This window comes from Leptonotus elevatus, chromosome 21 (genome assembly GCF_054856555.1).
Source record: "Leptonotus elevatus isolate MCC_2025b chromosome 21, RoL_Lele_1.0, whole genome shotgun sequence".
NCBI classification, from domain to species: domain Eukaryota; kingdom Metazoa; phylum Chordata; class Actinopteri; order Syngnathiformes; family Syngnathidae; genus Leptonotus; species Leptonotus elevatus.
Genome location: NC_141259.1, coordinates 16191948 through 16214043, shown reverse-complemented (window position 1 = coordinate 16214043; position 22096 = coordinate 16191948). Strand labels below are relative to the sequence as shown.

General features: G+C 42.5%; 1 protein-coding gene across 1 annotated transcript in view; it reads left to right on the top strand.

The window, feature by feature from the left end:
* LOC147156153 (cadherin-12-like) overlaps positions 1–22096 on the top strand; it is a 99488-nt gene that overhangs the window by 32929 nt on the left and 44463 nt on the right. The window contains exons 3-6 of the mRNA XM_086065560.1: positions 5978–6272; positions 13333–13452; positions 17805–17972; positions 21289–21476. Coding sequence (XP_085921686.1) covers positions 5978–6272; positions 13333–13452; positions 17805–17972; positions 21289–21476 — 771 coding nt within the window. The remainder of the gene's footprint in view (positions 1–5977; positions 6273–13332; positions 13453–17804; positions 17973–21288; positions 21477–22096) is intronic.

The following is a 22096-nucleotide window of genomic DNA, read 5'->3' as shown; positions in this document are numbered from 1 at the left end:
ATGCACTCAATGGGAACTGATTCTAAATCAGCAAAGTGCTTAAACGAAAGACCGATTGTGCCAAAGAATGTTCAGCCAATTAGCATTAGGCTGAGTTGAGAGCCAGAAGGACGAACCCCAACAATCAACCAACCATCCCATTTTGGATGCCAGTCTTGTCTACACCCTGGACTACTTGTCACTTGCGGTGCAACTGGTTTTTGGTTTCTTGGATAAATTCCAACGATTTGTTTTGGTTTGTCCGGGATTGTTTTTGGACTCCTCAACGTTTTCCCTCCAGCTAAACCGTGGAGGTAAGCAATTGTCAGTTGTATATGCAAATATCGCTGTAGAAACTCCCGCTCCTGATTGGTGAACTGCTTTCGCGCTTGTTCTTGTTTTGCCCGCTGTCCTCGGCTTACTTGGCCGTCAGTTTCGAATGTTGTGAACGGAAATCCGTTGGACCAAACCTCAAAGTGTGTCACGATGGAGTAAAAAAATAATTGTTTCTTGTACTTTCTGTCATCCAACATTTCACTTTAACTGTAAAAGTGGAATAACTCTCCATAATCGATAGCTTTTCAAAAGAACAAATTCCTCGGACCATATTGAGAAAGATTCACGTTGCCATTTCGTTGATGGCGTGCTCCTCGTTAAGAGGCCGTTATCAGTCGTCACTCGATGATAAATGTCGCTGGATGAGCAGCTTAACGCTAATGAGGAAAAAAAAGACATTGTATGTTTTTGCTGCTTAATGGATTTTTCTCCTCAAAATGTCCAGCCTCGTATTCCCGAGGAGATACGATCGCCATTAGTATCACTTACTTGTGCTTCTGTCACGATGACATTCAAGTTCCACTTTAGCGTAAAAAAAAAAAAAGGAAGGCCCACATTGCTAAATCAAGTGTGATATGAGAAAAGGCCCGATCAATAACGGTCGCTAATGTTGTATGTGACCGGCGTAATAAGACGACACGGGCCGTTTGGATGCTTGACCTCTGTGGTTGTCCTGTAAACAAACACGCTAGCATTGCTAGCTTCAGGTTATCCTGCCAAAAATCTGCTAATGATAAACTGCGATGAAGCAGTGGCACGCTCATGACTCAAGTCAAGTCCCAAGTCATCTCATCCCAAATCCGAGTCTTAAGTTTTCTCGTTTTGGTCGAGTCGCGAGTCCTCAAAACAGTGACTGTAATCCAAGTCGTAGCGACTCAATTTTCCATCTTTGCTTAGCACTGAGCTAACACAACCTCAGCCATGTGTCGTATCTGCCAATGGATTCAATTTTGTAGCCTGGCTTATACTCTAAAACGCACACGACACCCGGATAGCATGTGCGCTTTTCATACGAGGCTTCGATTAGCCCGCGCGCTGCTCTATAGCCTTTTGCTTCGGAGGCGTGACGCGGCCACAGATAGCGAGGTGTCATCCGCCGGGAAACGGCCTGCGCGCTGATATCGATCAGCTATAATAACCTCGCTGCACCGTTTCTGATTCTGAGCTTTTCTCGCCTCCCTTACTGTACTTCCATGCTAGCGCGTGGCCGTCTCTCTGCGGCTAGCTAGCGTCGAGAGATAAACAAACAAAGCGTATCAGGTGTAGCTTTATCGCAATGGAATTAATTCACAGGAGTTAATTGGATCTGCGGCATGAAATAACATGATGTATTGCAGCGTATGACGAGCGTATTAGCATATTTACGGTAGAAAATCTTCTGAAATCTTCCATCGCGGTTGTCTCGGTGCAGTTGTTAGATTGTGGTCACTGCTAGCTACTCGTGCGCTAACATAGAGAGAGCAAAGCATTTGAGTGGACATCTTAAGGCCTGACTGAAAGATAGAGAGAAAAAAAAAATGGCGTCACTATGTAAATATTTTCCACAAATAGATGAGAACATGTTTCACAGGAAAAAAATTGCAAGTCGGTGAGTTTGCAAATGGTGAGTTGATAATTGGTAATGGTAGGAGTACTGCCCGCTATCGTTTTAATATGCTATAGAAGCAACGCTGTAAATTCACAAATGTTTCCTCATCGTTTCGTCAATTTCATAATACCGCTTAAATCCATTTGAGCATTTACATTCTCAAGAGCAAATTTTTTTTTTGCATTACATTAACAAGTTGTTTCCGTACAGTTTGTTGATTAAAATGCATTTATGGCAAATAAACATTCGAGACCACACCTGAGGTTCGTCTTCAAGGAAGCCTGTCGAAAAGCCGCACAAGCGCAGCAAAAACGCCAGAGGCGAGATTCGATCCCCAAACCACAAAAAAGTGTGAGGCAAAAATGCGAACCGCTTGTGCACATTCTGCCGTTTGCTTGAATACACAAATAACCTCGGGCAACGAGCCCCACATGTCGTCTCACTAAAACATTATGACCTCATCACGCACAGCAGCTTGTCGTGGTAAATTCCCGTTACAGGAAAACAACAACATGAAAACGTATTCCTCGGCTTTTCCTCTCAAGACGAACATTCCGCTGCTGTCATGAAAGCTTTCGATTCCGCAGCGCCACCTGGGGGAGAGGGTTGACAAGTCAACCTGATTGGTCAGGCTTCCCGGGCCCATTCCCAGCCTTCCCATACGTATTCCTTCGAGGTGCGCCGTCTAATCCCGGCGGCTGAAATCCAATTACAACATTTTCTACACAAGCTGCTTACGTTCTGCACTCAAATCAGTCAAATGAATCAATATGCAACCTTTGTGCATAGCAAGATGAGAGGCGCCGCTTGGTGCACATCTACCATCGGGAACTTCGATTAATATGGATATCGCGCTCATAATTCATATTCCTGGAGCATGGAGAGGACGGTGAGGATTATGTGGACGCAACGGGTGGGAGAAAAAAGTTGTGTTTTTTTTTTTAAACACGACGTGTATTGTGGGAAACGTGCGTTTCGTTGTTTGTTTACAATAGTTGCTTTAGCAACCACATAAATCTTCAAGTTTCTGGCTTTTTATGAAAATGCGTTAGCCAGTCAGAATTTTTGCCTGTGAATTAACACTGGGGCAATTTTATATAATCCCGCCCCCATGCCAGATGCTCCCCCTTATAATATGGCAGACACACTATTTTCAACCACGATGAAATGCTACAATAATTTAAAACGTAAACAAAGCTGCATTTTAGAACACAACGTTGTCAGCTTATTGGTTTTGCCGACGTGTTCGCCGCATGCGCCGCATGGTTTAGTTTTGAAGAGCTGCCTCCGACGGGGAAAATTGTTCTTCTCACCTTTCTCTTCAGACTCGAGGCTGCCGTCTCGTCACGATGTCCCCGTTTCCGCCGGCCGTGTCGTCATGGTAACAAAAGCCCATTGGTTCGGCGGAACCGAGGGCGGGTGAATGACATAAAACGAAACCGCTCCCTCAAAAGCAAACAATATCAAGAGGAGCTTTTACAAGTTGAATGTTTAATCATGCAAATGTTATCCACGAATGGGATCAAATCATTTTTTTAAAATTGCGCTACAACAAGCAGAAGCTTTTTTTTGGTGTTTGCACAAAACAAACCTGCAAATTAGCACGTGGCACGAAATGGGAAATGCAAATAGCAAAAATACCAAAAGAAACGACGTGTCACCTCAATAATTTTTACACATAATGCTAACAGCTTGTAATGAATGAGAGGAGGGAAATGCCATTCATTTAAACAATGAAAATCAAGTGTATCACATAATTCATTAATTGGCACACAGGGGCGAAATGATCGAAGACTAACAACAACACAAAAAAGGATAATGATTTTCTTTTCAATATGCAGGGAACAAAAGTCGATTGGGTTTTGGCTGCAAATTGGATGATAAATCAACACAACACTGTGTGTGCGCGCATGTGTGTGTAGGTGTGTGTATGTGTCACTTTCATCCACCTGATGTTTGTTTTTCATGTTTCCCCACATCCAATTTGTGTGTGTGTGTGTGTGTGTGTGTGTATATATATATATATATATATTATTTTTATTATTTTTATTTTTTTCACTTGTAAACGTACTCTTCCCTTGAGTTTTATTTACTGCATTTTTCTGAGTGATCTTGATCAGTCGCTTCCCCCAAATCTCGCCCGTGTGACATTTGCGTTGTCTTCTTCATTGCAGCGCTCTCCCGCCAAATTGCGCAAGACTCGGCAGATGTCGCGCTTCTCTTGGCTTGATTGTAAACTCGCTTACTCGGAGGACGACGAGCACGCCGGCGCTTGCAACAGTCCGTCTGAAGGATTTGCAAGAAAAGTCCCCAGCAAAGAGCTTTCATGTAACGATTATTAGCATCTGCGGCGGCGGGTCAGTCCACGCGAAAAACAATAAGTGCGGGATGGTAAAGCAACAACAACAACAGCTTGGCAAATTGTTAAGTCTTCCCCCCCTTGCGGGGGGTACGCCTCGACAATCTGTTCAGCGCCCCGCAACAAACACTGTGTTTTATTAAAAACGTACAAACCTGCGAGTGCACGTTTTCAGGAGCGCAGCCCAGAGCCGAGACGCTCTTAAACTCGCCAAAGATTTGCCCACGAGAGATTGCAAACTTTGATTTGAGGCAACAAAAAAAGACGCATCTGTCGGATAATTGTCTCTTTTTTCTTTTTTTTTTATATCATACCGAACATCACAAGATGAGACCCCGCTAGCATCGTTAGCGACTTTTTCAGGCTTTTATCTGCTGAGCGATTAAAGCAAGAAATAAACAAACATGAAAAGATGACAAGAAAAGCACAATGGACCATCGCAATGCAAACAGTTTTAACAACTAATTGAAATATGGTTCAACCAGGTTTCCCCAAAAAATAAACAACTCTGTAGATCTTCTTTCACACGGGCAAGAGGTGATGTTTAGGTACGTTTTGACGGTAATGTTTAGTTTTTCTGGTTTTATAAAAAAAACATTTCTAGTTATTTTACATTGATGACGTCCATTTTTCAAGTTGCCTTCTCAATATTGCCGGCGACTTTAGAACATTTTGACTGATCTTTCAAGGAGCGCTGAATATTGCGTTCCACGACGACGTGCCCAAAACTTTTGCCACTTCGAACATTTTGTCTTTCTCATCATCGCCGTGACGAACCGTTCTGATGAGATTTCTTGATGTCTGAAGAAACCTTAAACAAATGTAGTATATCATTTATTTATAAATATTTATATCTAAGCCTATACTTTGACTTTTGTTACTTCCCACCACTGGAGGGTTTTGGCAGAGGTGGCAAATCCACGTCCAGAAAGCAAAAACCCTGCCACAGTTGAGCTTTAAGCTAGCTAGCTCCCCGGGTGCCTGTTGACCTGCTAGCTTGCTAGCTTGCTAGCTCGCTAGCACGAGGGGCTAAAGCCAAACTGCGGCACAGGTTTTTACTTGATCTGGATTTGCCGTATCTGGGTTTTGGGCAGATTTGAGAAACATTTGTCCCAAGTCAGCTGACCAGGGCAACGCAGTCGAGCAAATGGATGGATGTTAAGAATTGTAGCTTGATGAAGGCGCGAGTGTGCCATCGATGTCCCAGCCGGATGTCATTGACGAGAACGGTCAACGATTGAGTCTTCAGCAAATGATCAGAAGCTGATAAGAGGACGTTGACTCTTGAGTGAACCTTCAGTTTTGATGACCGATCTGAAGTAAACGCAACGTTTGTCGCTTGGCACAGGACGCGTCGACGAGCGCGAGAACAAGGAAAGACGCAGTCATAGGTCAGTGCGGTCCGTTAGCTGTGAAGTACTTCCTTGTTGTTGGGCCTTGGAGACAAACGTGTCGCACATGAATAAAATCAGGTCTTAATCTCTGCAGTGGCCATGTATTATTTATGAGAGATTTATCCTCATTAGTCAATGGAACATTCTGACAGCACAATCATTTGCTTTTCCACTTGACGGCGTCTGTCGAGCTTTTTGAGTTTCCCGGACGAGCCGCATTCGCTGACAGCTCTTTTTCCCACCCAGAGTTCTCGCGGTGTCATTATCCGCGTCAGTGTTTGCGCTCAACCTGTGTCTTTCTCGCACTTTCTTGTCTCGCAGCTGCACACTGACCTGGATCGGGGCGACAGCGCGGTCAAGTACACGCTGTCGGGCGACGGCGCCGGCTCCATTTTCACCATCGACCAAACCACGGGGGACATCCACGCCTTACGGAGTCTGGACCGCGAGGAGAAGCCTTACTACACGCTGCGCGCTCAGGCCGTCGACCTCGACAGCAACAGGCCCCTGGAGCCCGAGTCCGAGTTTGTGATCAAGGTCCAAGACATCAACGACAACGAGCCAAAGTTCTTGGAGGGGCCGTATCGAGCCACCGTTCCCGAGATGTCGCCCGTGGGTAAGGCAGCGAACGCCGCCAAAGCAAACGATTGTTTACGGATGCCTTCCCGGGATCTTTTGTGTTCAATTAGTAAACGCAGGATGCGTCTCCAAGTCTGACTGACAAACGTATGCAAAAAGCTTAAATCCATCTTCTTGTGGATGAAATGGCCGCTAACGAGCTGTTTTTTTGCATGGCCATCGGTTATTCGCCCGCCTGACGTCAAAGCGGCCACTTCACTGCAAAAGACTCCCAAAAATGTGCGCGGCGTTGCGTCACACAAATGAGGAGCACATAGAAAGTCCGAGGGACAAAAAAAAAACGGCTTTTATACAACGACAACAAAAACTCGGTATGCAAATAATAAAGATATAAAGAAACATCGATTTGCATGACTATCTTCTGAGCTCTGAATTGAAATTCCATCTGGCTGGCATTTGTTCAGTGTGCTCCTTTTGTAAGATCGAGGTCGTCGCAATGAATGATGATATTCCATTGGCCTTCGTTGCCTAAGCAACAGGGGAGTAAATGCAAACACAGCCCTGGGGAACTCCGCTTTTAATTGTCAGTGGCAATGAGGTGTAACTACTAATCAACAGTAGGTGAAAGCCTTTCCCTTCCCAAATAAATACTGCTGAAGGCCTTAAATCAAAGGTGGGCATCGAGGACCGAAGTCCTGCAGGTTTTGCAAGTTTCCCTTCTCCAACACAGCTGATATATGATCAGCTCATCAGCAAGCTCTGCATAAGCCAGATAACGATCCTGTTGATTGGAATCAGCTTGCGTTGGAAGTGAGAAACCTCCAAAACCTGCAGGACTCCGGCCCTCGAGGACCGAGATTGCCCACCTCTGCCTTAAATGAAAACAGTGGCAAGTGATGAGAATTTGCCGGAAACAAAGCTACAAAGTGCACTTTTTCTCCGGGTGGAAGACGAGAAGGGAACGTTAAAGTTGGATGCTTTTCTTTCTTTAATACCTGAAGTGTATACTCACCACATTTTGCCAACAAGTTTGACTGACAAAAAAAACGTCTGTTTTGTCCTTCTCCAAGAGTCGTTCCTAAATTAAAAGGAATTCACAAGATCGCCAGTGACAAATTGAAAAGATAAACACGTTATAGTTGTCATGATATGGCAGCAAAATAATTGAAGATCCAAACAAATCAAAAGTCCAACAGCCTGGCCAAAGGTTTTCTCTTGATGGGTTACAAGGTGCCGCTGTGTTTCCAAGTTGCGCCGTCTGCCAACTTGTCGGAAAGGCGGGAAGCATCGAGGCTCTCATGTCACAAAGTTGCAAGCGTTTTCCGCAAGAGCCTTCAAGGGGCCACGTCAAGATGGCAGCGGCAGCAGGATATCGCATGCCGTCGAATACGTTTCAAGTTGTAGCTTTCACAAAGGATCGTCACGCGTCACGTTCACCCGGCTCACGACGACACCCGACGCAAAGACTCCGCTCGGCGCCAAATGTTGCCGGCAAAGCAGACAAAATAGTTGCGCAAGAAAAAGCCCGCGCCGGAGAGCGGCAGGATGACGGACGTGCGTAATTAGTGCAGCATCAGCGCACCGCCTGATGTTGATGAGTTATAAATGCCGCGTATTTGTTGATGGCGCTCATAATGAACCGGCAGATTTGTTTCCCTGCAGTCAGCTTTCTCTTTATTCAGAGTTTAGTGAGTCCAATTTCGAAAGCAAAGCCGTTTTTCAAGCAAAGCCGCCGTTCACCTTCACGGCGGATGTGGAATGGCGTTTGTAATTGTAGAAGTGAAATCATCTCCAAGGTCACCGAAGCCCCGGGGCGGGCCGGGGAGGGCCGGGGAGGGCCGGATCGGAGGGGGACGAGTCTGAATAAATAATTCAGGTCATATTTTTTTTTGTAGTGGAGGAAAACACGGCAACATCAGTCACCAGAACCTCGGAAATATTCAAAAACCGCCTCGAGAAGTCCGGGTTCTACTTTGTGTCTTCTGCTGACTGAGTCAGTCGGTACCGTCCTTCCCGACTTCTTCTGCCCCGGGGGCCCGTCGAATCATCGACGGCCATCACGCCGACAAAGTCAATGCATGCTAAACATGACACATTTGTAGAGTCGGCAGAAAAGTTGAGTGGATTTATTATGTTGCCGGAATTCCCTAAAGCGATAACAAGACAGACACTTGCCAAGATGGATGTCGTAGAGACGAGGCGGTCGGAAACACAAACTTGGCTAACAGGTTCAAGTAGGGTTTCAAGCTGGGGTTAAGGTTTTGAGCCATGGATAAGGCTTAGTTATGGTTTTTCAAATTAGGGTTATAAGGTTAGTAAGTTAGAGTTTCAAAATACAGGAGGTATCAAATTAGCGTTCAAAGCAAAGTTGCGGTTGTAAAGTTTGGGTTTCAAGCCAGGAATCTTTTATTTTATTTATAGTTTAAAGCTTAAGCTGTTTTGTTTTTTTATTGTGTGGCCTTCAAATGCCAGTGACTGGGTTTTGGTTTCAAGTCGCATCTTATTATTTTTTTAAACTAGGTTACTTTTTGTTTTTGCTGTTTTTAAAATGAGAGGTTTAGAGTTTCTGTTTTAGTTAAAGGTTCCAAGCCACGGTTTGGGTTTCAGTTTAGGATTTCAAGCCTCGGTTAGGGTTTCAAAACTCTTTTGATCTAAATCTGGTTAAGATTTCAAAATAGGATTTGAATACTTGTTCACGGTTTTAGATTAGGACTTTAGGTCTGGGTTGGGTTTTCAAACTGGAGTTATGGTTTCACATTTGGGCTTTCAAGTCAGGGTTTCAAACCAGGCTAAGGGTTTCAAAGTAGGGTGTGAAGAGACCGGGTTAGGGTTTTAATACATTTTTAGACGCTTAATCAAAGACGTTGCGAAAGTGAACATTTGGTTGGTCTGGTTGCACGGATATCGCCCCGCGTCTTCACCGCTTGACCGGCTAAATCCAGACATAAAGACGAAGAGTGAGTGGAGTCGGCTTGGAGAGTCTCAGGTGAGCTCCGAGCGCCTCACTCGCCCGGCGGACTCCTGACATTTGAGAGAGAGAGAGAGCGAGAGAGAGAGAGAGAGAGACCGCTATTCACGGCCAATCCCCGTGAGAGCAGATCAAGGTAACTCGCTGGAAGAAGAAGTTCCTCCCCCGCCAGAATGGCAATGACGCCCTCAGAGCGCGGGAACAAATGAAATAAATAAATAAAGGGAGAACAACACACGCTGAAAGTGTTTACCGCAGGATAAACTGCTCGTGTCGCCGCGGCAACGCCGTTCCCGTTAATGAGATGATTGACAGACAGCTAATTAGCCGAAAAGTGATTATCCCACAAACACGTCTGATGGATTTTTTTCCTTCCTATAATTAAGAAGATTTAATAATATAATTGATTCATTTACATGACACGTTTAAAACAGCAGCTCATGCTTGACTGGAGATGGCAATAAATGATAATCGCAATGAATCGAAATTCAATTACGATTTCGATTAATGCCCTCCACGATTACAAAATGGGCATCATTGTACAAAAGCGATTATCAATACTAGGGCTGCAACAAGTCCTCGTCATTTCTGCCTCGGATACCCGCTAAGGTAGTTGCAGTCAAGCTAACGGCAATATGCATGTCACGGGGCTAACGCTGAGAGAAACCCAATGTCAAAATAAACCTTACCTTACCAAGTCGTATATGCAGATCAACGCATTGCAGCGATTTTATTTTGAAGTTGTTTCTGGAAGCGTGTTGTCGTCTGTTCAGAGTTTATGAACAACCAACGGCAATAGAAATGCCTCAAACTGTTGCGACAGACGCCAGTAAGACAAAGTCCTGAAGTCGAGTTCGAGCTCCAGTTACGATATCACGATGATGACATTCTATTGCACGGCGCCCGTTTAGCAGCGTTTAGCACCGACTGCTAGCTAACGGCAGCAAGCTCGCCCGCGCTAGCTAGCAGCGGTAAAGCGCTCCAGCCGTTTGATTGCTTTTCAAAGGCGTAAATACGACAGCCCGGACGGAGACAGCTGGAGTCGGCTTCGGGATTAGCGCTTCAGAAGCTGACAGCTTGACTCATTTGCCGTTCCGACTGATAACTTGTTTACAAACCTGGCTTACGCAAATGCGCTATTTATATAGCCGACACAATTGCTATTGTGGATCTGACGCCATTTTAGTTCAATTGACCAAAATCTATGGGGAGAGATTTATCTAAAATCGGAGGAAAATTGTTTGCTGGCAAGCACAGTAAAAAAAAAAAGACGGAAAATGGATTATGTAAAAATGAAAACCAGTTGATTGTTAATTAGAACATGCAAATGTGTTTTTTTTGTCTTCTGTGTTTATAATTGTTCTTTAACCAAAGAAGCATATATACATACTGCACACGCTGCACCCCAACTTCAAATGTTTGCTAACATCAATAATATATATTATTATTTTTTATTTTTTTTATTTATTTATTTTTTTATTTTTTTATTTATTTAAAAAAAAAAAATATATATATATATATATATATATATATATTATTTTGATGACATAATGCTTTGAACCCTCACACCAAATGTTTCAGCAAATCGTGAAAGATAGGTTCTAAACTTCTGGATTTATAATCCCACAAGTTATCAATGCTTCCAATAAGCGGCTTTTAATCCGATCACTGTGCCAAAAATTCAATTTGCGCCACAACTCGTCCAATGCTAGGCTACGTTATAATGCGACCGTCAACTTCAGCACATACATATCAGCAATCTGTGTGTCACTTTGACGTCAAGCGCAGGTCGTTATTTCAGGCTTGGGTTGCCACGGTAACACTGCGGAGAGCTCTGCTATTTGGCTCGTTTGTCGTTTGGTGGCAACGGCGGGGGGGGGGGGGGGGGGGGGCAAGTTGTCTGAGTGGACTGCCGCGTCGACCCTAATTGTTGCTTAAGTCTCATGAAGGGACTTTTAAATGAGAGGGGGACGCCCACGAGGTGGCGCCGCCGCGCATTGCTTCTCTTTTGTTTTATCACGTTAGCAAAGTTGGAAACCAAATCAAGTTTATTGAGCATGTTTAGTTGTCTTTTCAGGGGAAGTTCCCCCCCTCATGGTCAACAATGGCAATTACACATAACTACCATTACAAATAAACAAGAATTTTCATATACTTGCCCATTTTGGAGAACATTTATTATTTTATATACATATATTTACAGGTACACACAGACGCAAAACTTGCCCATAAATGACTGGGATTCACTATTTATTTATTTTTTTTGCTTTTTTTTCTTAAGAGCTCAGTATTGTTCATTCGGAAATGTCATCATCATTGCTCTTTTTTTTTTTTTTTTTTTTTAAATATATATATATATATATATATATATATATATATATATATTTTTTTTTTTTTATTTTGTGTGTGTGTGTGTGTGGGTGAGTATGTGTATGTGCGTGCGTGCGTGCGTGCGTGCGTGTATTTGTTAGCTCACCAGAAAACCTATTAGAAAAAATCTCATACCGTTCACCTAAACCGTATTCACTATTTATTGCTGTAAGTGAATTCCAGTCGGTGCTTGTTATCGCGCATGATGTTTCTGGTTTCTCTTCCTGGTCTCTGCCCCTCGCTCGGGAGTGCCGATGGCCTCCGGCGGACTCGTTCTATTTAAAGATGCGCAAACAGGGGAACCGCTGAGGACTTTGGACGTCCTCTGCTCGCGCGGGGGTCTCGGTACCATTAGCGGCTTTGTTAGCCGCTAACGCGCCCGGCCATAACGTTTGCACGTTATTGCGACACGCTGCTCACAAGATCAAGCTTGTTTCGTATGCAGCTGCTTTTTAAAGAGGCTCCACCCACATTAGCATGGCCGCGCATGCTGCCTGTCATGGACGCATGGAAGTATTGACGAACAAGATGTATCAATAAAACTTTGGCGCTACAGGAACATTAGTCAGCAGATAATTGTTGTTTTTATTGTCCATGTTTTTCTTTCGGATTTTTGCTACACGTTGATGCCTTGTTACATCATAAACCCACAAATATTTGGTTTAAATTTGAAAGTGTTTTTAATTGGTTATCCATAATGAGTTATTATTGCATATTGGAAATACTGTAAAGTATTTTCAGTTTTGTTTATTGTTAAATTGGATCATTTCAGTCCATTTTGAATTTTTCTAGTTATGATCGATTCCATTTTGTGTTGACAACATTTAGTTGATTTGAATAGTGCATGATTTCGTTCATATATTTTCAATCTAAAACATCACTTTCGCTTTGTGCAAGTTTAGCGTTTTCATGTTAATACTTTTTAAATCGTATTTACTGGTTTTCAGTATATTTGTTTGTATGATTTTAATTACAAACCTCATTTCTCCCCAAATAATTTTGTTTCGATTTACTTCTATTCTTACCTAATTTGTTCAAGCAATGTCCTTAGTGAGATTGAATTTAAAAACTTATAATAACAAACAAATAATCAGTGGCAAACTTTTTTTTTAATCGTCTCCATCCTGTGTTTTTATTCTCATGGACATAATGCAACTATTCTTTTTTTATTATTATTATTTATTTATTTATTTTTTTTTTTAAGAGCTCAGTAATGCAACTATTCTGATGAACTAAAGGGCAACACGGAAAATCTTCAAACCTTGCAGAGATCATGAAAAATTAACTTTTTTGCAATTTCATTGAAATTTGCATATTGATATGACTCATTCCTTTCATCTCGCCAACACAAAAGCAGTGCTACCGTTCTCAGCGAAACTCTCGGCATGACTCTCCTTGTATTGTATTGTCATTGTCATTTTGCATCCCATAATTCCACAGCATCCGCATGTTGACTCTGATAAAAGCATTGCAAACATGCTTATTTTTAATTGAAAAGCCGCAGTAAATAATAAGCTAATGCTGTTAGGCGAGGTGGATCCAACATGTAATTACGCCATTTGGACGGCTGCCACGCAAACAGCACTGGCGAGCACGTGGCTCTTTCTTTCCCTTGGCGTCCTTCTCTTATTTAATAAACGGCTGCGCTGGATGCGGCCCAACCAGGACGCGAGAAGCGCCCCGCGGGTTTAATCTTTGGCTCGTTTTTTGGGATTTTACAATGGCGTCAGGTGTGTGTGTGTTTTTTGTCTCTCCGCAGGGACGTACGTGACGCAGGTGACGGCCACCGACGCGGACGACCCCACGTACGGGAACAGCGCCCGGGTGGTGTACAGCATCCTGCACGGACAGCCCTACTTCTCGGTGGACCCCAAAACTGGTAACACTTCTGAAGGACGTTCCGGGCAATTGCTAAAACAATGTCTGGTATGCGGCAGAATCACATCATCCCTTTTCATTTTTCTGAGGCATGCTGTGCTAAAATAGCATTTTCCAAACACATTCATAAGCGTGCCACATAACCATTTTAATATTACTAGGGATGTGTGAGTACTGATAGCGGCCTTATATTCGGGTATCGGGTCCTCGTGTATGGAGGACCAAAACTGCCCAAATTTAAAATAAATAAATGACTAAATATATACATAAATGACTAAAAGTGATGTAAAAAATATCATTCAAAAATTAGATGCAAAAAAAATTATATATATATATAAATGGAAATCAAAACAATACACAGCGCTTAGGACCACCCCCTCATTTAGTGTCTGCAGCATGAAATAAATAAATAAATGTCAGAGCAGAGCGTTTTTATTTATTGGTTGATATTTAATTATATTTATTTATTTATTTTTATATTTATTTCAACGCTTATTTTTATATTTATTTTTTGAATCTTGTTTTCATTTTTACTTTTATTTATATATATATATATATATTTGTTTTTTATTTCCATTTATATTTATTTATCAAATTTTGGAAATATTTGTTATATCCGTTTTTATTTTCACTTTTATTTATTTAGTCATTCTTTTTTTTTTCTTTTTTTTTCTTGGTCCTTCATATTCATAGAGGCAGCCAATGGCAGACACTGATACTTAAGGCAAAAAAATTAAAAAAAATCTGACAATAAATCCTCCTTGACAGTAGTTGGCGCTATACTGCAGCAGTTCAAATCATCTGCGTCAAAAACAAATGTCTTGGTTCAAAAAAATGTTGGACATCGAGTTAAATAAAAATTTCTACTACTACAGGTACTCAAAGAGTGAGGACTGGGATCGGTCTGAAAAAACAAATCCCTAAATATTACCCTGGAGCCATTTGATGTGAATCACATCTTGGCGAGCCAGCAGCACGCAGATGTTTCCATTCAACGTCTCATCGCTTTGTCGTTGACTGACTAACAATTGTTTACGGCCGCCGCTTGGAAATGACCAAACGCAATTATGGCCAAACATTAGCGCTGTTATTTATTTTGTTGTTTATGCTGGAGTCAACGCAGCAGAACGGCGGTAAAAGCTTGTGGATTGGCAGCCGAGTGGGAGGAGGGGGAGGAGGGGGAGGAAAGGGGGAGGAACGGGGAGGGGGGGTTTGGACTCAACGTTTAGTGTGGGTTATGTTTGCCCCACTATTTGAAACACGTTTCTACAAATACACAGAGTTATAGCAAAATTCTAAAAAAAAAAATAAAAAAAACATAAATCTGAAATTCACTTGAAGTTGCGCAATGTTTTTCGTTATCCCAACCCTACCTTATTGTAAGGTATCGGGTTGTTGTAGAAGTTACCGATACCAGCCGCCGATACTTAAAGCCATACATTTTCAGCATTGACAAGTTAATATTTTGTCTGTAATTAATTGAATAACTTCATTACTTATCATGTACAATAAATACATTTAAAAGCACATTTTGCAACTTGCTGTCGGCTGAAAATGACATCACGTGCACGCGGAGCTCAGGAAGGACCAATCGTGGCTCAGGTTGTGAACGTCACATGACCAAACCCAGAACAGAGGTGAGCCGTGATTGGTTGTTACCTGTGCCCTGGACACCTGTGATGTCATTTTAATTCCGCAACAAATGGTTTTAAAAGGTATGAATTGTAAAATAAAAAATAATGACGTTATCAAACTAAATCTAGACAAAATATTAACTTTTTATTGCTGAAAATGAGTCCCATAAAAAAAAAAAAAATCTGACAATAAGTCCTCCTTGGCTGTAGTGGGCGCTATACTGTGGCAATGGTAGCCCCACCCACCTGAGGGGCAGAGTTATGGAGTTAAGTCCATATGTAAATTAGCCCACGTGTGACAGCAAAATGCATAAGGAATCGCTGACAGACGCATTTTGTGAAAAAGGCGGATAAAAGATTTAATGTTGTCCTTTAATTTCACACTTGACGGGTGCGCACAAACTCCAGACACGCCTCTATTTGTATACAAGCTCTTACGAAGCCACATTTACATAAAATGGCCCCCTTTTAAAGACACTTTTGCCAGCAGCGGGACAATCGGGACGGTTCTCGGCGTAATAAAATCCTTTGGCGCGTATCGCAGCGGCGACACGGGTTGGAAGGTGTTGCCGCTCGCAGCGCAGCAGAGGGATGTGAAAAAAACAGCGGCGAGCACAAACACAAAATCATGCCGCGAGAATAAATGTTCTCCCGGCTGGGCGTCCGTCTAGCGGCGCAAACACACGCCGGCAATCAGCAAACAAACATTCAACGGGCGTCGCGGCAGCCCGACGGCGTTCTTGTCACGCGTCATTTCAAACTAAAAGTCAGGACTCACAAACTGCAAAAGGTGCGCACTGGCTGGGCTTCAAAACGGTTTCAGAAAATTGGTTTTGGTAAAACCAAACTGGAATCTCGCCAAGAAGACATTTCTCAAATTAAGCTTGATCTTTCCCGAGATATTTCTTCTTGCCAGACGAGCATTTCAATGCTTCACAAAGTGAAAATTAAACATTTGATACGGTCGCTTTGCACTGTTTTTCACCATCTTCTTCTAATTGGAAGTTGGTTATCTATTATTATTTGGTGGGGTGACCCCATTTTCCAAATTAAAAACCAGGACGCTATAAATTGTTATGACAACTGTGTAATTGACACACACCAAACAATTGGCTTGCCGACTGGACACAAAGCTCAAAACCCCGGGACTGTCCCGATTTAACGCGTGCTATGAGCTAGCTGGCGACACAAAACCATCCCCAAAAAAAAAACATCTTCTTCTGATGCCAAGAGAACTGATCAGTGTCGGTATTTGAATTCCCGAGGGAGCAAATGTCACTGTCCGCGGAAGCTTGTTAGCTCGCGAGCTAGCTAGCTAGCTGGCGGCCAGCGCGTCTCGTCGCAATCGAGGAAAGCTCCGCGACGACCCGGTGGGATGCATTGCAGCCACTGGAGGCTTTAAGTGGATATATTTTGGTGGCTTGAGCAAGCAGGGATGCGGAGGCTTAAGAAAGTTGCTGGATGGAGGAAGTTTTCAGCGGCCATTTGAAAACATCGGCCAGCTTGATTTTCATGATTTTTGAAGCGTCCTTTTTATATAATTGGCACTTTAGCCAATTTGTTATTTGCAATGAACTAAACTCACATTTGTCAGTACAGAGCACAACACAATTCACTTAACAGTTACAAGTCCAGAGACACAAATAAATAAATAAATAAATCAACTCTGACCAACAGAGTGAGACAGAACGGGAAGATGGCGTCCTGATTTTCTTCATTAAAAAAATTTATAAACACACACACACATTGAACAGATCGGTGACGACGCTGCAAAAAAATGGGCTTAAAAATGAATGAAAGAAGGACTATATAACTTCAAAGCTACTCTATAAAAATGTCTTAAAACTACAATTGTTATGCCATCCACACCTCCAGGCGTCCCCAATCCTGGTCCTTGAAGACAGAGTCCTGCAGGTTTTACTTACATTGAATCACTTCACCAAGATCTTTAGAATCAGGTGAAGGGGGGACGGATTCATCTAAAACCTTTGGTCTCTTGAGGCCTCCCTGATTTTATGTTTTTTGGATTTGTTGGGGTCTGGGTGTTTCTTGGGCTGGGGAGGAGTTCTGGTGGGTGGTGTCTGGTCGGTGCTGGATTTCACCTTCCTTGGTTTTCTTTGGTCCCCTCGGGTCTCCTGGTGTTCGGTTTAGGTGAACGGTATGAGATTTTTTCTAATAGATTTTCTGGTGAGCTAACAAATACACGCACGCACGCACGCACCTACACATACTCACCCACACACACACACACAAAAAAATAAAAATAATAATAATAATAAAAAATATATATATATATATATATAAAAAAAAAATTAAAAAAAATAAAAGCAATGATGATGACATTTCCGAATGAACAATACTGAGCTCTTAATAAAAAAAATAAAAAATAAAATAAAACCTACAGGATTGAGGAATCCTGTCTTAAAATAATATTCAAAACAAATCAAATGCTGTAACATAAGATAAAGTATATTTAATCTTGGTTAGATTTGAGTCTTTGCATAAACGTGCGTGTGATCGCCGCAAGTCTTGGCTGCAGTTCAAGCGTTTGAATGTCCAGTTCATTAAGCGACCTCGATTCGTCTTCCTCAGGTGAAGACGCGTCTTCAAATGGAAACGTGCGCTCGGACGCGGACGCGAGCACGGCACGGCCGGCCGGCTTTCCGCCCGCGCCGTTTCTTCAAATGGCGATGACATTTGTGCCGTTGTTGTGCCGCAGGCGTGATCAAGACGGCCTTGCCCAACATGGACAGAGAAGTGAAGGAGCAGTACCAGGTGCTAATCCAGGCCAAGGACATGGGCGGACAACTGGGGGGGCTGGCCGGGACCACCGTGGTCAACATCACCCTCAGTGACGTCAACGACAACCCGCCGAGGTTCTCCAAAAGTGAGTTTCATTGAAATGCAACCTGTTCGGTCGACTTTAAATCATTCGAGGAATACTTTTGACGGTGATCGTATCAAAAATCGCAAAGCAACTCATTTGAGTATTGCTCTGATGTTTAGTGTTCAAATAATCTTGCCGCTTGACCTCTTTTACTATCTCGGCCCAAATGATGTTTTTCTGCTTCTTGGTCGGATCATTGAGATGTTTTTCCATCCGTTTTTTTCCTCGTCAACAGAGAAATTCCTGTTTTCTTTTTTTGCTAGGAGTTCTTTTTTATTTCTACAAAAGCACAAGTAAACAAAATGAAACTAGCGATGTTAATTAACGATATGACTTAGTAACCATGTTTTGTACAACACGGATTTAACGGTCCTTTAGCTGCAGTTAAAATAACTCCGGTCAGTGTTGCCTAAAAAGTGAGACTCGGATGCTATTTGCTAGCATTAGAAGCTAAGAGGGATGCAACGATATCCAAAGCTCACAATATGATAATTATCACCATATTGTGGGTTGGTTGGCGATATAAAGAAAAGCTCACAATACTGTATAAAAACTCATCAATATTGTAAAAAAAATAAGAAAAAAGAACAAGCTCGTATTGAAATAAAATGCACAATATTGTATTTTTGTACATAACAGCAGTGACAGAAAAAGGCTTGGACAGTCATTTTGTTTTAAATGTCTTGTCTACAGAATTCTATTTAGATCATAATTATACATAGAGTTCAATTGGTATCGGTACCATGAACCTCAATGAACATAAATGACCTAAAATCACAAAAAAATACTTAATATTGAGGCACTTGCTAATATTGTGAATCAAGTCAATTTGTGGAGGAACTCGAATGTTCTACCTTCACTTTCATCTGGCCACTCGCGTTGGTCTTGAACGTAGGTGGCCAAAACATGCCTAATTCAAATTAAACTGCACTAATAAACTAACCACCAGAGGGTGCTGGAACTGCATAAATAGAATAAAATGTTTCCTTTTTAACAGATGCACTGTTTTTAATATTGTGACACGACAACGACGATATTGTGGCCGTTTTAATGTTGCAATATCACAATGTTGCAGCATTGTAGCTACGTCATTAGAGTGGCAACATAACTTTGCTTTAAAGTCTGCTCGCTTTTAGTGATGTAACCAGAGGTGGCAAATCCAGGTCCCGAAAGTAAAAACCCTGCCACAGTTTGGCTTTAGCCTCAGGTGCTAGTTAGCTTGCTCTCTCGCTAGCTGCTCGTTTACCTGCTAGGGAGCTAGCAAGCTAGTTAGCACTCAAGCCAAACTCTGGAACATACGAGCATACATCAGGATGTGAAAAAAATAAAAAAAAATAAAAATAAAAATAAAAATAAAAAATAAAAATAAAAATAAAAATAAAAAAATAAAAATAATAAAAAAAAGGATGTGAATCCCCGTCCAGACCTTGACTGGACCCGACAACCAAAGCCAGATGGTCACAAACGTATTGAGACGGCCATTTCCTCCACAGCGGCGCCACACGTAATTCCACGGCTTGTCACCATGAGGCGCAAAAGGGGGACTTGCTTCGGCATGACGAGAAAGCTTGTCGTCTCACCGTTGTTTTTTGCTGGTGGAGCATCCTTCTATATTTAGATTTTGGTTTGCGCGCGATGCGTTGAGGGCGCTGACTCACTGCATTTCAGCACAATGCTGTAACTTGACTACTTTCACATTTTATAGGCTGCTAAACCCCATGAATTTGCTTCTCTCAATCAGCAACTCAAAGTGGTAAAAAGAGAAGAAGGAAAAAAAAAATCCATTTCTATAAAGTCACTGATGTGCGGGTTTCGGGCCGTGAGCAGCAGCAGCAGCAGCAGCAGCAGATGACAGCAAAAGCGCAGACGAGCGGCCCGGAATGTAAATGGAGCCGAGCTGCGGAAAGCAAAAAAAGTTGATATTTCCATAATTCTGTCACAGCACAAAGGTTCCCGCCACGTGCGGATGCTTCGGTACGCCGCTGAAGATGTTTCAAGTCCTCACAAGTCCTGACCACGGCTTCGCTGGAGAGAGAGAGTTCTACTTTTGCCTCGGAATGATCATTTGCTTCGGGGGGAAGTCCAACGTTTTGTCAAAGGAGCAATTGCGTTGCCAAAACTTTACAAATCAACACCAGACCTTCCGAGCTTTGAATTATTTACGGAGCGAATAACTGCCAGATTGATTGGGGGAAGATCCATCTCGCTCCTCGGGTCAACGTTGGGGTCAAACTGGGGAATAACAATCGACGCGTGTGTGTTTGTGTGTGAACATCCGAAGCTTCCTCCGAGAAAAACGGAATTGGTGAAGGTTTGCAAACGGGATTTAGGGCTTCAACTTTGAGTTTCAAACGAACATTTCAAGCTAGGATTAAGGTTTCAAACAAGATTTTAGGGTTTTTAATTTGGGTTTCCAGCCAGAGTTGGTTTCAAATGAGTGTTCCACGTCTGTGTTAGGGTTTGAAATTAGGATTTCAAGGTCGGATCAAGGTTTTAAATTTGAGATTCAAACCTTGGTTAGGATTTCAGATCAACCTTAAACATTTCTTGACAATATTGTCATATGTGACCTCACTCGTCTAAACGTGACATTCGGATTCATATTTCATTTGTGGAATATGAGTTATGAAGCAAAATCCAGCCGTTTTGATCCATCTCAGAGGGCGGCCATTTTGCGTCGACTGAAGATGACATCACTGTGGTTCAGGGCTAAAGCAACAGCCAATCAGAGCTCGGCTTCATTAAACAGATGAGCTGTGATGAATCGTTGCCGGAGCTCTGAGCAACTGTGATGTCATCTTCAGTCGACAGCAAGTGGCAAAATGGCCGCCCTCCGAAATGGATAAAAATGGCTGGACTTCGCTGCTTAACTCAAATTCCACTAACACAACATCAACCAGAATATCATATTTAGACCCGCGGGGTTGCATAGAACATATTATTGTCCCCCCCCCCCCCAAAAAATATTTTAAGATTTCAGTCTTTCTCGCCTGGATGAGGCTTCCCAATGATTCGCATAAATAGCCTTTTTCCAAACTATATTTCACCAGCTGTATTTGATAACCATTGTCACCAAATATATCCACAAAAATAAATCCACTCTAAAATTTAACTCATTTCTGTATGTTGTTTTTTTGTACAAAACCAACAACCGCCTGTTTCTGAGAATGATTTGAATCACGGGAAAAAAGGATTTCTGTCCAACCTGAAGAAATCAATGTTCGCACCTGTTGTAAGACGGTCGCGTCGGCGGTGGCGGACGCCTGCAGATGTTCATATTTGATGATCTTAACCTCACAAATGTCATCGCCGGCAGGTTTTTTCCACTTGCGCGTCCCCGAGTCGTCGGCGGTGGGCTCGGCCGTGGGCAGGATCAAGGCCCACGACTTGGACGTGGGCAAGAACGCCCAAGTGGAGTACACCATCGTGCCGGGCGACGGGGGCGCCATGTTTGACATCACCACCAACGAGCACAACCAGGACGGGGTCATCGTCCTCAAGCGGGTGAGCCACAAAAAAAGAAAACGCTTTGATTTGCTTCTCATGGAGAGGACGCAAGCTTGAACTTCAGCTGCCTTTCAAACGCCTCGGCGGGCTCGTTGCTTACTTTTTTTTTTGCCGCCGGCTCTCCAAAGCGTCCAAAAGGTCCGATTTACAAAGTTTGACATGGAATTTTTTGCGTTTGAACTTGAACTTTAACTCTTTGACTGCCAGACGTTTTCAGAAAAGGGATGCTGTGAGTGCCAGCCGATTTAAGCATTTTGACTGATCTTTCAAGGTCCACAGAAAATGTTCTGTTTGGACTATGTGGAAACACACATACTACCAAATGAAAGATTGGACTTTCATCTTTCATCAGAAAAAAAAAGTTTGTTTCTACCTTATTCCGTTCTTTAGCAATCAACAATAGAAAATGGTTAGTTTCATCCGATTTTGCTTGTTTTGGACCAAAATACGGAGAAATCAAGCTTTTAGTGAAACGATATTATTTCATGCACTCTAGTGAATTTTACACTTCTTTTTGTCCATGAATGATGCCACAAACACCTAAATAGTGCTTTACTTCTATAAAACACTACCACCAAGAATGAAAAAGTGTTTTTTGATAGCAAAATACCTTTATT